This window comes from Stigmatopora nigra, unplaced genomic scaffold, assembly GCF_051989575.1.
Source record: "Stigmatopora nigra isolate UIUO_SnigA unplaced genomic scaffold, RoL_Snig_1.1 HiC_scaffold_25, whole genome shotgun sequence".
In the NCBI taxonomy this organism is placed as follows: domain Eukaryota; kingdom Metazoa; phylum Chordata; class Actinopteri; order Syngnathiformes; family Syngnathidae; genus Stigmatopora; species Stigmatopora nigra.
Genome location: NW_027551604.1, coordinates 2,652,644 through 2,665,621, shown reverse-complemented (window position 1 = coordinate 2,665,621; position 12,978 = coordinate 2,652,644). Strand labels below are relative to the sequence as shown.

Sequence of the window (12,978 nt, the reverse complement as noted above, 5' to 3'; positions counted from 1 at the left end):
CCCTAACCATATGAAGAATGAACATTAGTAGCCTGCCTGCATTCATATGTAATACCAAAAATAATCGTTAGGTGGCAGCAACAAATTAGTGTGAATCCAGTCAGTCACCCAACGAAGAAGAAATGCCAGCAGAGCGTGTTTAGAAATTCACCATCAAGAACAGAAAAGACAACTGTGGTAAATATTCAGTTTGGTTCCCAGTTTAATGGAGGCCAAATAATATACTTTGATAAGAATTGAATTATTAATATTAGAGCGACATATGAAAGGATGACGTGGAAAGTACATACGGATATACCTACATGACAGACGCTGCTGTATTGTTTTGATAGGGAAATCCATCTGCTTACCATCGTCTACCGTTCACTCTTTATAAGGTTGGTTTTCTATTAAACCATGCGATTTCAACGTCTTTGTTTGCTACAGTTCGTCTCGTGGGCCATAGCATAAGGTACACGATAATAATACTGGATTGTGCATGAATAATAGCGTTCCACGGTCGCATTAATGCTAACATTTGAGCTAGCATGTTGACTGATAGCTCGATGCTAACCGGACGGACGGCGTCACTGAACAAACAATAACGAGTACATTTGAATATGAAAAACGGGGTTCAGTGAACGTAAATAAGGCAACTATTTGCGGTTGTGACATCTAAGTACACCGATTGTGGATATTTTTGACGGATTACATAGATATTCGGACTCGCATGTTCTAACGGCGATTCCCACGTTACCTCTTCGTTTCGAACCACCTGGTGAGTGATGAGCAGGTTGCGGTGATTGGCCTATTCCAAATAGGGAACATTAATCTTAACTATTGATGAGGTCAGGGTGTGCTCTCATCTGACCACCAGGGGTCGTCGTTGCGGGGTTGTTGAAAAGTAGGGTTCAAGCTATAAAACTTTTAGCTTTATGAGATGAACGATGCTTTTGATTCACATTAAAAGTTGGATTTGGGTTTATAATCATCAACTTTTTATACATCAAGAGTTTATTAGGACTATTTTTATAAATGAAATCATGGCATGACAGAAAAAGCATAAATCTTTATGAATCTGATTTAAAATATAGTGAGTAACCCAGAAATAAAATATGATGATAGTCTGGATTTTTATCAGTAAATTGTTAATTAATTGACATTAAGGATTTTAAAAACTTTTTGGACTCTTGATAAATAGCATTATTTCCCGGGACTTATGATATTGCTTCACTAGAAAGAAAGACAGCTTTATTTTCTGTATTTTTACCACTTTTATTGTGAAAGAGTATTTGATGTTATTGTTTTTGAAACATAGACAAAAGATATTTACCGGTTTTAGGGTTCACCAGTTATTTTAACTCGTCCCATTGACCAAGTGAATCAATTATTTGTGATTAAAAACACCAAAATAAACATCAAAAACCAAAAATTTAATTTAATAGTGCATTGTATCCATCTAAACAGAAGAGGGCAATACAGCATAATATTCCACATCCATAAAAGATGCAAACCCAAACTAAAGAGTTAAATCCTTCAAAATATGAACAATCATGAACATTTTTACTAAAATATCTTGCAATTTCGCAAAATATTTGACTTTACGTTGTGGAAACATTAGAAAATGAAGTAAAACCAAGAATAATATTGACAAAAATGAACTTTAACTGGACTTCCCCCACCCAAAAGGAATATTTACAGTGGATTGTCTCATTTGTTTACCTTTATTTCAATTCCCAGGACAAAAAAAATGCCGTCCCGGATGTTTACAATCTTCCCAAACAGGTTTAAAAAGGATGTCACATTGTTACCATCCGGTTGAGTTGACTCAAATTCTCAATAATATTTATACTATCTTATTTAACAGTTGACAAATCTCCAATTTTTTTCTGTAGACATGAGTAATGTAGCTGACTTGCTTTTAATCGGCATGGAAAAATTAATGTCAAAGTAACTCTTATCTGGCTCCCCCAGACGGCCATGTTTTACTGGGATAAATGTTTCCAGATGCTACACTCATCTTCTATTGTCCAATGGAGGGTGAAAAAAAACAAAATTATAACTATGGTCACTGTTGTCTAACGTCTATTTTTTACTGTCTGTAGAATTTCAAGTCATGGATGAGCCTCAGTCTTCGCCTGCCAATCCAGAAAACAGCAGCCAGAGAAATGGAGATGAGGTACGAGTTGAATCAAAACAATGGAAAGTATCCCCCTTGTAAGACCTTGACTTGCGGGTAAAACCAATGTTTTGTCTAGAGCAGGGGTGGGCAAACTTTTCGGCCCGGGGGCCGTGTTGACTTTAAAAATTTGATTGATGGGCGGGGTTAGGATACATATAAAAAAGTGCATCCGTTAACAGTACATATGAAACATAAACAGAAAAAAATGACTCAAGTATTAACATACTCATCGCTTGTCATTTAAGTAAAAATTATAAAGTACAAAGTCAAGTCAAATGTATAAAGTACAAAGTCAAGTAAAATGTATAAAGTACAAAGTCAAGTAAAAAGTATAAAGTACAAAGTCAAGTAAAAAGTATAAAGTAAAAAAGATAAAGTACAAAGTAAAGTAAAAGGATAAAGTATAAAGTACAAAGTAAAGTACACGGTAAAAAGTGCAAAGTAAAGTATAAAGTAAAGTAAAAAGTATAAAGTACAAAGTAAAGTAAAAAGTACAAAGTAAAGTAAAAAGTACAAAGTAAAGTAAAAAGTATAAAGTAAAATAAAAAGTATAAAGTAAAATAAAAAGTATAAAGTACAAGGTAAAGTGAAAAGTATAAAGTACAAAGTGAAGTAAAATGTATAAAGTGCAAAGTAAAAGTATAAAGTGCAAAGTAAAAGTATAAAGTACAAATGAAAGTATAAAGTACATAGTAAAGTATAAAGTACAAAGTAAAGTATAAAGTACAAAGTAAAGTAAAAAGTACAAAGTAAAGTAAAAAGTACAAAGTAAAGTAAAAAGTACAAAGTAAAGTAAAAAGTACAAAGTAGAGTAAAAAGTACAAAGTAAAGTAAAAAGTGTAAAGTACAAAGTAAAGTAAAAAGTATAAAGTACAAAGTGAAGTAAAATGTATAAAGTACAAAGTGAAGTAAAAAGGAATGTATCAAGAATTCTTGCAAAAGAAAAACTTACCTAAGATTTTTATTTCTTAATTTTTTACCGCTTTATCATCTCAGAAGACAAGACGTTCCAACTGGAGCAAAGGCAGGAAAAGAAAGAAGCCAATGAAGGACAGGAACGCCCCCAAAGTGCCGCTAACGGGCTACGTTCGCTTCATGAACGACCGCCGCGAGCAACTCAGGGCCGAGCGCCCAGACGTACCCTTCCCGGAGATCACCAGGATGTTGGGCAACGAGTGGAGCAAGCTAGCTCCGGAAGAGAAGCAGGTAGATTAGGGGTAGGGAACCCATGGCTCGGGAGCCATATGTGGCTCTTTTAAATGGTTTATATCTCCAGCGCCCTCTTAAATCATCATTTTTCTTCATTAGATCATAATTTTTTTTCATTTAATCATAATGTTTTTTCATTTAACCATAATTTTTCTTCATTTAACCATAATTTTTCTTCATTAAATCATGATTTTTCTTCACTAAATCATGATTTTTCTTCATTAAATCATAAGTTTTCTTCATTGAATCATCATTTTTCTTCATTAAATCATAATTTTTCTTCACTAAATCATCATTTTTCTTCATTAAATCATCATTTTTCTTCATTAAATTATAATTTTTTTTCATTAAATCATCATTTTTCTTCATTAAATCATCATTTTTCGTCATTAAATCATTTTCTTCATTAAATAATCATTTTCCTTCATTAAATCATCATTTTTCTTCATTAAATCATCATTTTTCTTCATTAAATCATAATTTTTCATTTAAATCATAATTTTTCATTTAAATCATCATTTTTCTTCATTAAAACATATTTTTCTTCATTAAATCATATTTTGTCTTCATTAAATCATATTTTTTCTTCATTAAATCATAATTTTTCCTCATTAAATCATAATTTTTCTTCATTAAATCATCATTTTTCTTCATTAGACTCTTCTACATACATTCTCTCATTGATACTCATTGATTATCAACAGTGAAATAATGTTCTCAAAACAATTCCGACTTTTTTTTTACTTTCAAAGTGGTGAAATGAATCATAAATGCTCACATTTTCATATATTTCATTACTTTTAAATTCTGAGTATGGCTCTCAAGGAATAATGTTTGAAAATATCAATTGTTTATGGCTCTCTTCATCAACAGTTTTTGAAACAACATCTTTTATTTCGTCAACAGCAATACCTGGACGAGGCAGACCGTGACAAGGAACGCTACATGCGAGAACTGGAGAAGTACCAGAAAACGGAGGCGTACAAGCATTTTACCAGAAAAGTCCAAGAGAAACAAAAGGGCAAGAGACATAGAGGTACCGCTTGACTATATCACTTCTTGTACAAAGTCTTTTTTAAGGGCCAAAATGGACAGCAAGAAAGTTACAAGCCAAGCACTAAATAAAAACTGGCACTAAATCACAGAATGGACTCGTAGCGTGCCCACTACAATTTAAAATAGGAGATTTATTTGACCTTTCCTCCACAAGAAAACTGCACTTAAAGCTTCAAAAGCTTTTGGACCGTGGGAGGATATACCAATACTTTTTTTTTTTGGTACTCAGGAAACCAACATTTTTTTAGGGTTTTTTTGTCCTTAAGGTTAGCCAGACAGTTGTAGTACAGATGAGTTTCTTAAGGTTTCTGTTTGGGTACTGTATTTTCTCGCATATAAGCCGCATCCACGTATAAGTCGCACCCTTAAAATGGCTTTAAAATCGTTGATTTTGAAAAAGTTCATTAGGTACACATGCAGGATTTATTATGAAATATTTGTTGCGTCCAAACATAACGAAGAAGGAACAATTGTGAATTTAACAGAAAAACTTTTTGAGATGAAAGTCTAACAACAAGACCCTGTTTACGTTTTAAATGGTCGTCACTGGAAATATGTACAGTATTTTCTCGCATATTAGCCTCATCCACGTATAAAAATGTGACAGATGGGCGGGGTCAGCACATGATACTATACATATAAAAAAGTGCATCTGTTAATAGTACATATGAAACATAAACAGAAAAAAAGGACTAAAGTATTAACATACTCATCACTCATTATTAAAGTAAAAAGTATAAAGTACAAAGTCAAGTCAAAAGGAATGTATTTAGAAATATTAAAATATAATTTAAAAAAAAGATAGAAGGGCTGTAAAACACCAAAAACAAGATTTGATACAAATAAAAAAGTGCATCCGTTAACAGTACATATTAAACATAAACAGGAAAAAAGGACTAAAGTATTAACATACTCATCACTCATCATTAAAGTCAAAAGTATAAAGTACAAAGTAAAGTCAAAAGGAATGTATTTAGAAATATTAAAATGTCATTTGAAAAAAGATAGAAGGGCTGTAAAACACCAAAAACAAGATATGATACAAATAAAAAAGTGCACCCGTTAACAGTACATATAAAAGATAAACAGAAAAAAAGGACTCAAGTATTAACATACTCATCACTCATCATTAAAGTCAAAAGTATAAAGTACAAAGTATAGTCAAAAGGAATGTATTTAGAAATATTAAAATGTCATTTGAAAATAGATAGAAGGGCTGTAAAACACCAAAAACAAGATATGATACAAATAAAAAAGTGCATCTGTTAACAGTACATATGTAACATAAACAGAAAAAAAGGACTCAAGTATTAACATACTCATCATTAAAGTATAAAGTACAAAATACGTGAAATTAGCCGGGTGCTAAGCGAGACGATAGCGTCACCTGTGGCCATGGTATGTGTGTAATTTTTTTGGGTTGGGCGCTCGGAATTAAAGGAACATTTTGGTCCACTCGACAGAGGGTTTTGGGTGACTTGGGTCAAGAGTGAAAGCTGGCTCCCGGTGACGGAAATATGACTCATCTGCTGTCTTCTTTCTTCATTTCTGTCTTTTTTTTTTCTTCTTTTCCTTCCTCACCAGATGTCGGCAACCAGGCGGCCAATGAGGCCCTGCACGAGGTTAGCATCGCTTTCCTGACCTGTCAACACTACAGTACTGTTACATGCTTATCATACACAAAACATTCATTATACTGTATCCTTATATGTTGAAGGAGTATTTTTTATGTTATTAACTGTCTATTGATGGGTCATTTTAGTTATGCGTAATGTTTGTAATATGATATAGAATAGGTTATTGAATATTTGGGGTAATGTAAAAAAAGATTAAATTAAAAAAAGGGATTATTATGAAGTTTGTTTGTAATATGAAACCATAAAAAATGATTTCTGGTGGTGAGGTCAAAAGTCAGAGAGGTCAGGAAAGGAATTTATGAAATATAGATTTTTAAAAAGTGAATTATATTTATAAAATGTATGGAATATGTTTGTAATTTTGTAATGAAAGAAATCCAGTTTTTGGTTATGAGGTCAAAGGTCACAGAGGTTAGAAAACAAATTTATGACATATATTATACATTTTAAGAAACAAATTAATATTATTAATCTTACTTAATGTTTGTAATATGACACAAAATAAATCTTATTTTGGGTAATGAGGTCAGAAAAGGAATTTATAAAATATGTTATAGATTAAAAAAAGTGAATACTATTATAAAACTTACTGAATATGTTTGTAATTTGAAATTAAAGAAATACGGTTTTTGGTTGTGAGGTCAAAGGTCAAAGAGGTTAGAAAACAAATTTATGAAATATATTATACATTTATAAAATCAAATTACTATTATTAACCCTACGAAATCTTTTTAATATGAAACAAAATAAATGTGGTTTTGGGTAATGAGGTCAAAGGTCACACAGGTCAGAAAACAAACTTAACAATAACATAATAATATTTCATACTCAAAGCCAGTACACACCCTCCCAAAAAAATGGCTATGCTTTGAATTTGGTTGCTTTGGTGAAGTTTTCCTCCCTCATAAGTTCTCCATTTTTGAATAAAATCAATATTTAAGTACAGAAATGAATAATAATCTCTTAAATTTCACCATTTTCTTCTTGTCAATCACCAGAAGGATACAGAATGTAAGGACAGAACAGTGTTTGACATCCCAATCTTCACAGAAGAATTCCTCAACCACAGCAAAAGTAAGGAAAATCCTCCTTTTTAAACATTAATTTATAACCCAATTTTTATACAACCCCTCATAGAATTCCTTATATATTCATTTGTTTTCCACACTTAGCCCGAGAATCTGAGATGCGACAACTCCGCAAGACCAACATGGAATACGAGGAGCGCAACGCGGCTCTCCAGAAGCACGTGGAGAGCATGCGGGGTGCCGTGGAGCGTCTGGAGGGCGACGTGATGCAAGAGAGGGGGCGTAATAGTCTTCTCCACCAACACCTCGACACCTTGCGACAGGCGTTGGCTGCCAGCTTCGCTTCTGTGCCTCTGCCAGGTAACCACCGCGCTGACATTTAAGTTCCAAAGCCCCATGATATTATCACAGCAGTAAATCTTCAACATGGTGGTTTAATGCGGGGGCCTCTTGTGACTCGTAGTATCCACTTATTTATTTCTTTGACCTTTGCTCGGATATAGTAATGCATATCTGTCAACTTACCCGGTTTTCAAAATATTTTTCAAATGATTGTGTATCCCATATAACAAATTTTATGTGGGAATCTTTTTGTTTGTTTGTTTTTGGGGGATTTTTTTTAAGTGTTTTTTTTTGTAAAACTGATCTGGTTTTACCCATTTCGGCTCTAATCCGGATCGTCTCAGTCACTGGTAGCAGATGAAAATGTCATAGTTAATTGCTAATGTAATCAGGTTTTAAGCATTATATGTACATGCGCATTTTCACTATATAAATATAGCGCGTCAGCAAGCAATGTACCCGGACAGTTAAACTGTCAGCGTCAAACAGCGACATCTACAGAATTTTGAATTAAGTGCATAAAAAGGGCGCACTGTCTGATTGGGCGCCCCCCAGTCTACTCGTGACCGGACGTTTGGTCGCCGGTCTTTTGGTCGCCGGTCAAATGTACTTGGATATTAAACATTACTTAGATAATTAACAGTACTTAGATATTAAACAGTACTTAGATATTAAACTGTACTTAGATATTAAACTGTACTTAGATATTAAAAAGTACTAAGATATTAAACAGTACTTGGATATTAAACAATAGTACTTAGATAATAAACAATAGTACTTAGATATTAAACAGTACTTTGATATTAAACAGTACTTAGATATTAAACAGTACTTAGATATTAAACAGTACTTAGATATTAAACAGTACTTAGATATTAAACAGTACTCAGAAGTTAAACAGTACTTAGATGTTAAACAGTACTTAGATGTTAAACTGTACTTAGATATTAAACAGTACTTAGATATTAAACAGTACTTCGATATTAAACAGTGCTTCGATATTAAACAGTACTTATATTAAACAGTACTTAGATATGAAACAGTACTTAGATATTAAACAGTACTTAGATATTAAACAGTACTTAGATATTAAACAGTACTTCGATATTAAACAGTATTTATATTAAACAGTACTTAGATATTAAACAGTACTTCGATATTAAACAGTACTTAGATATTAAACAGTACTTCGATATTAAACAGTACTTCGATATTAAACAGTACTTCAATATTAAACAGTATTTATATTAAACAGTATTTATATTAAACAGTACTTAGATATTAAACAGTACTTCGATATTAAACAGTACTTAGATATTAAACAGTACTTCGATATTAAACAGTACTTCAATATTAAACAGTACTTAAATATTAAACAGTACTTAGATATTAAACTCTCTCATGAATATAATTTTGAGAGCTGTTTTTAACAGTAAACTCTCCGTCACCATTTGACCGGCGACCAAAAGACCGGCCACCAAACGTCCGAGCGCCCGTCCACTTAAAGGAAAAACTTAGACTTTTTACTGCACCTTATGTGAATAAATATGTGTCATGTTGCATTATTACAGTTTATTATCACTTTATAAGAGGAGTAAATGGGTGGAGTTGACAGGTATGCCAATGTGAGGGAGAGACCAGTTCTTACAGTCAGAACAATAGAAAAATGTAAAGAGCTCATCACATATTCCACTGTGACTAACGCTAACGTCCGTCTGTCACGTATAACGATCAGACACAACCTGGCGTGGCGTTCCTCAGGGAAGTTTTTTTTTGGACTCCTATTTTTCAATAAAGGTTAAAACCTCTTCGTCCTCTGTTGGTTTCCTGCCACCACTCCCACAGCAGTTGGCGCATTTTCCGGTGGGTGTGGAGGCGAAAGATTGATTTGGTTGTCTGAAAACAAAAAAAAAAATAGGCGTTTATTGAATGCATCGTCAAGTGTTTGCTTGCACGTTTACCGACAAACTTTTTTTTAAATAAGCTACTCGTGACGTTAGTGAACAAGTTGAGGCAATGTTTGAGGTTGATGAGATGCTATCTATATTATATCTAAATGTCTTGCCAAGTTATATGGGGCTATTGCAACAGTATAATCAGAAAAAATATATAAATAAATCAGATATTTCCATGTTAAGGAGCAACAAAATAAGTCTGACAACAAATTGTTTAAAAAAATTAATAAAAATGTCATAAATAAACATAGAAAGCAAATAAATATTGCTGTTAATTGAGTATTTTTAGTTGTAATTTGCTTTTTTACAGAAATATTTGTATCAAGGTGCACCAAAATAAGTTTGCCAACAAATTGTATAAAAAAAATGAATTAATGTCATAAATTAACGTAGAAAGCAAACAAATGTGCTCACCTGTTGCTGTAAATTGAGTATTTTTAATTGTAATTTGTTTTTTTTACAGAAATATTTGTATCAAAGTGCACCAAAATAAGTTTGCCAACAAATTGATAAAAAAAAAAATAATAATCTCATAAATAAACGTATACAGCAAATAAACTTGGTCACCTGTTGCAGTAAATTGATTATTTTTAATTGTAATTTGCTTTTTTACAGAAATATTTGTATCAAGGTGCACCAAAATAAGTTTGCCAACAAATTGTTTAAAAAAAAAAGATCTCATAAACGTATACAGCAAATAAACTTGGTCACCCGTTGCTGTAAATTGAGTATTTTTAATTGTAATTTGCTTTTTTTACAGAAATATTTGTATCAAGGTGCACCAAAAGAAGTTTCCAACAAATTGTTTTAAAAAAAATGAATTAATGTCATAAATAAACGTAGAAAGCAAACAAACTTGGTCACCCGTTGCTGTAAATTGAGTATTTTTAATTGTAATTTGCTTTTATTTGTATCAAGGTCCACCAAAATACGTTTTCCAACAAATTGTTTAAAATAATAATAATAATGTCATAAATAAACGTATACAGCAAATAAACTTGGTCACCCGTTGCTGTAAATTGAGTATTTTTAATTGTAATTCGATTTTTTTACAGCAATATCTGTATCAAGGTGACATGCTGGATCAGTGGTTAGCGCCTTGCAATTCTGGGGTCCTGGATTCGATCCCGGGTCACTCCTCTGGTGTGGAGTTTGCATGTTTTTATTAATTTTTTTAGGGTATTTCAATTTCTTCCCGCCTCACATCCCAAAAACATGCATGCTAGGCTAGCTAGTTGAACGTTAAATTGCCCTTAGGTGTAATTGGCTGTCCTTTGTCTCCTTGTGCCCTGTGATTGGCTGTTAGCTGGGATAGGTTCCCTATTAAAACCGTCAATATGGTGGTGAAAATTATAATAATACGAGAAAAATTGACAAATTCAGCAGTTTTAAGGCAATTTTAAGGGTGCGGCTTATACGTGGGTGAGGCTTATATGCGAGAAAATTTGGTAAAAGTCTTTTGTTGCATAAATAATGACTTTAACTTGTTAAATAGGGAGTGGAGAAATGCCTACCCTGGATTCCATCGATTCGTACATGAAAAAACTGCACAGTATCATCATGAGCAACCCGCAAGAACACGAAAGCCTTATCAATACCGTGAGAGAATTGGTCAATCGTTTGGACAGGTAAGGCTCATGGAGGCCTCTCATTGGTCGACATTTAGTGGGATATTAAAATTCAAATTTTGTACGTGGATTTTTTAATTTTTTTGTAATGTTTTTACAGATAATTTCTGCTCTTTCAAGTTGGAGAGAAACAGGCCAGCATACGTTCGATGATGACGTAACTCATTCTATTTATTATTTCTCCTTTTTAATATAGATTTTTATGTTATTTCATGGATTTGTCCAAAAATTTTGTCGGAATTTTTCTCCGGAGTGGTTTATGTTTTATATTTTGTCATGTTCTGTTGACAAATGTGCCATTTACTTAATGTGTGTGTGTTTTTTGGACAAAAATTGGTTGTTTTTTGGACAAAAAGTGGTTGTTTTTTGGACAAAAAGTGGTTGTGTTTTCAATAAAGTTCTAAAAAAGTTGAAATGCATTCACTTTTTAAAAAATGTATTTATTGAGGAAAGTCTTTGCACTCCAAAGTACTTTAAAAATAGGAAGTCCAAATGACTTTCAGCTGGCGCGTTTAGTTACTATGTTTGTTTTTGAGTGGACATTATGTGGCTTCCTGTTTTCATTCAACGCTGCCATTTTTTTCTCTTTTCTATTCCCTCCTTCCATGTTGCCCACTTCCTGTCTGTTAGGGCCACGTGTGTCACAAGGCTTGAACAATGTCCCAAAATGTCCCAAAGTGTCCCAAAATGTGTTGGTCAGCTTTTACGCTCAAAATACAACAAAGAAAGTCATTTACTGTTTAAAAAGGTATGTCAATACAGCAGTAAAATATCAATACGACATCCATTATACTGATGTACAGTTGTACCTCGACATATGAGTGGCCCGACATATGAGCAATTTGAGATACGAGTAAAATTTTGGGCAACTATTTATTTTGAGATACGAGTACAATTTCAGGCAAATGTTAGGGTTAGATGTGAGTAAAATTTTTGGCAAATGTCTTGAGATACGAGTACAATTTCTGGCAAATGTCTTGAGATACGAGTACAATTTGGGGCAAATATCTTGAGATACGAGTACAATTTTGGGCCAATATTATCTTGAGATAGGAGTAAAATCTTGGGCAAATATCTTGAGATACGAGTAACATTTCGGGCAAATATCTTGAGATACGAGTTACATTTTGGGCAAATATCTTGAGATACGAGTAACATCTCGGGCAAATATCTTGAGATACGAGTAACATTTCGGGCAAATATTTTGAGATACGAGTATCATTTCGGGCAAATATCTTGAGATACGAGTAAAAAAAGAGCCAACCCGTGAGAAGAAAGGTATCAAAATGTCAAACAAAATTAGAATTAAGTTTAGTGTTCGGTTCGATTAAACTTATTTTTGAGTGTGTCTGCATTGTAATCTAAGTTCATTTAAATCTGTTTATGTTATGTTACCGGGGTGTTGCCGTGCAGATTTTATTGAATTCATTTTTTTTAAATATACCTTTTTTAAAAAATATTTTTTCACGGATTGTGTTGTGCTACAATCATTTGAAAACCTGCCAAATTCATCACAATGACCATATACAAAAAAAAAGCCTATTAGAAAAGCTATAAAATGTCTGGTTCAAGTCCGTCCGGCTTCCTTTTAGCCGTGAGTCACTTGAAAGTTTATCATTACACAGCTGACTTCCTGCCAACACTGACTCATTCTGCCAGATTCGTTCACATCTTTTAAAGCGGCGTGCACCTGCATTGTGTGTTCAGATTTGGCTGCAACTCCGAGTTCTGTTGATGAAGATGGTTTGTTTTGAAAGTTTTTTTTACGAGTTTCGATGCCATTGGCGTTTCTTTGTGGCGGCTTCAGAGAAACTGGTTCAGTTTTCAGTCTGGTGGAAATGTTTGGATCCTATTGGATCCTTTGCTGTTTATTTCTTTGATGAAGCTGAGTGCTTAGCGGGTTGCCTCGGGGTTTTGAGGTCGAGGGTTCGATCCTAGTTTTGTGGATTTTAATATTTTGGA

The 12,978-nt window shown here is 33.1% G+C and overlaps 1 protein-coding gene across 7 annotated transcripts; it reads left to right on the top strand.

Moving 5' to 3' along the window:
- Positions 1-87: 87 nt before the first annotated feature.
- On the top strand, positions 88-11,513 carry hmg20a (high mobility group 20A). Of its 7 annotated transcripts, XM_077711333.1 has the most exons (10): positions 117-177; positions 333-377; positions 2,085-2,158; positions 3,158-3,367; positions 4,277-4,406; positions 6,011-6,048; positions 7,062-7,137; positions 7,236-7,451; positions 10,884-11,016; positions 11,117-11,443. In XM_077711333.1, the coding sequence occupies exons 3-10, from the start codon at positions 2,096-2,098 to the stop codon at positions 11,118-11,120; spliced, it is 870 nt and encodes a 289-aa protein (XP_077567459.1). In that variant the 5' UTR covers positions 117-177; positions 333-377; positions 2,085-2,095; the 3' UTR covers positions 11,121-11,443. The 7 variants fall into 7 exon arrangements, with proteins under 7 accessions (XP_077567462.1, XP_077567461.1, XP_077567455.1 ...); XM_077711336.1 differs by lacking the exon at positions 333-377 and having other exon boundaries at positions 88-177; positions 7,065-7,137; positions 11,117-11,513; XM_077711335.1 differs by lacking the exon at positions 333-377 and having other exon boundaries at positions 88-177; positions 3,161-3,367; positions 11,117-11,444.
- The last annotated feature ends 1,465 nt before the right edge of the window (positions 11,514-12,978 follow it).

Coding starts and splice junctions, on each gene's coding strand:
- hmg20a (XM_077711329.1), top strand. CDS start 2,096: ATGGATGAGCCTCAGTCTTCGCCTGCCAATCCAGAAAACAGCAGCCAG. Junction 4,407..6,010: donor AAAGGGCAAGAGACATAGAG/GTACCGCTTGAC, acceptor CTTCCTCACCAG/ATGTCGGCAACCAGGCGGCC. Junction 7,452..10,883: donor CGCTTCTGTGCCTCTGCCAG/GTAACCACCGCG, acceptor CTTGTTAAATAG/GGAGTGGAGAAATGCCTACC.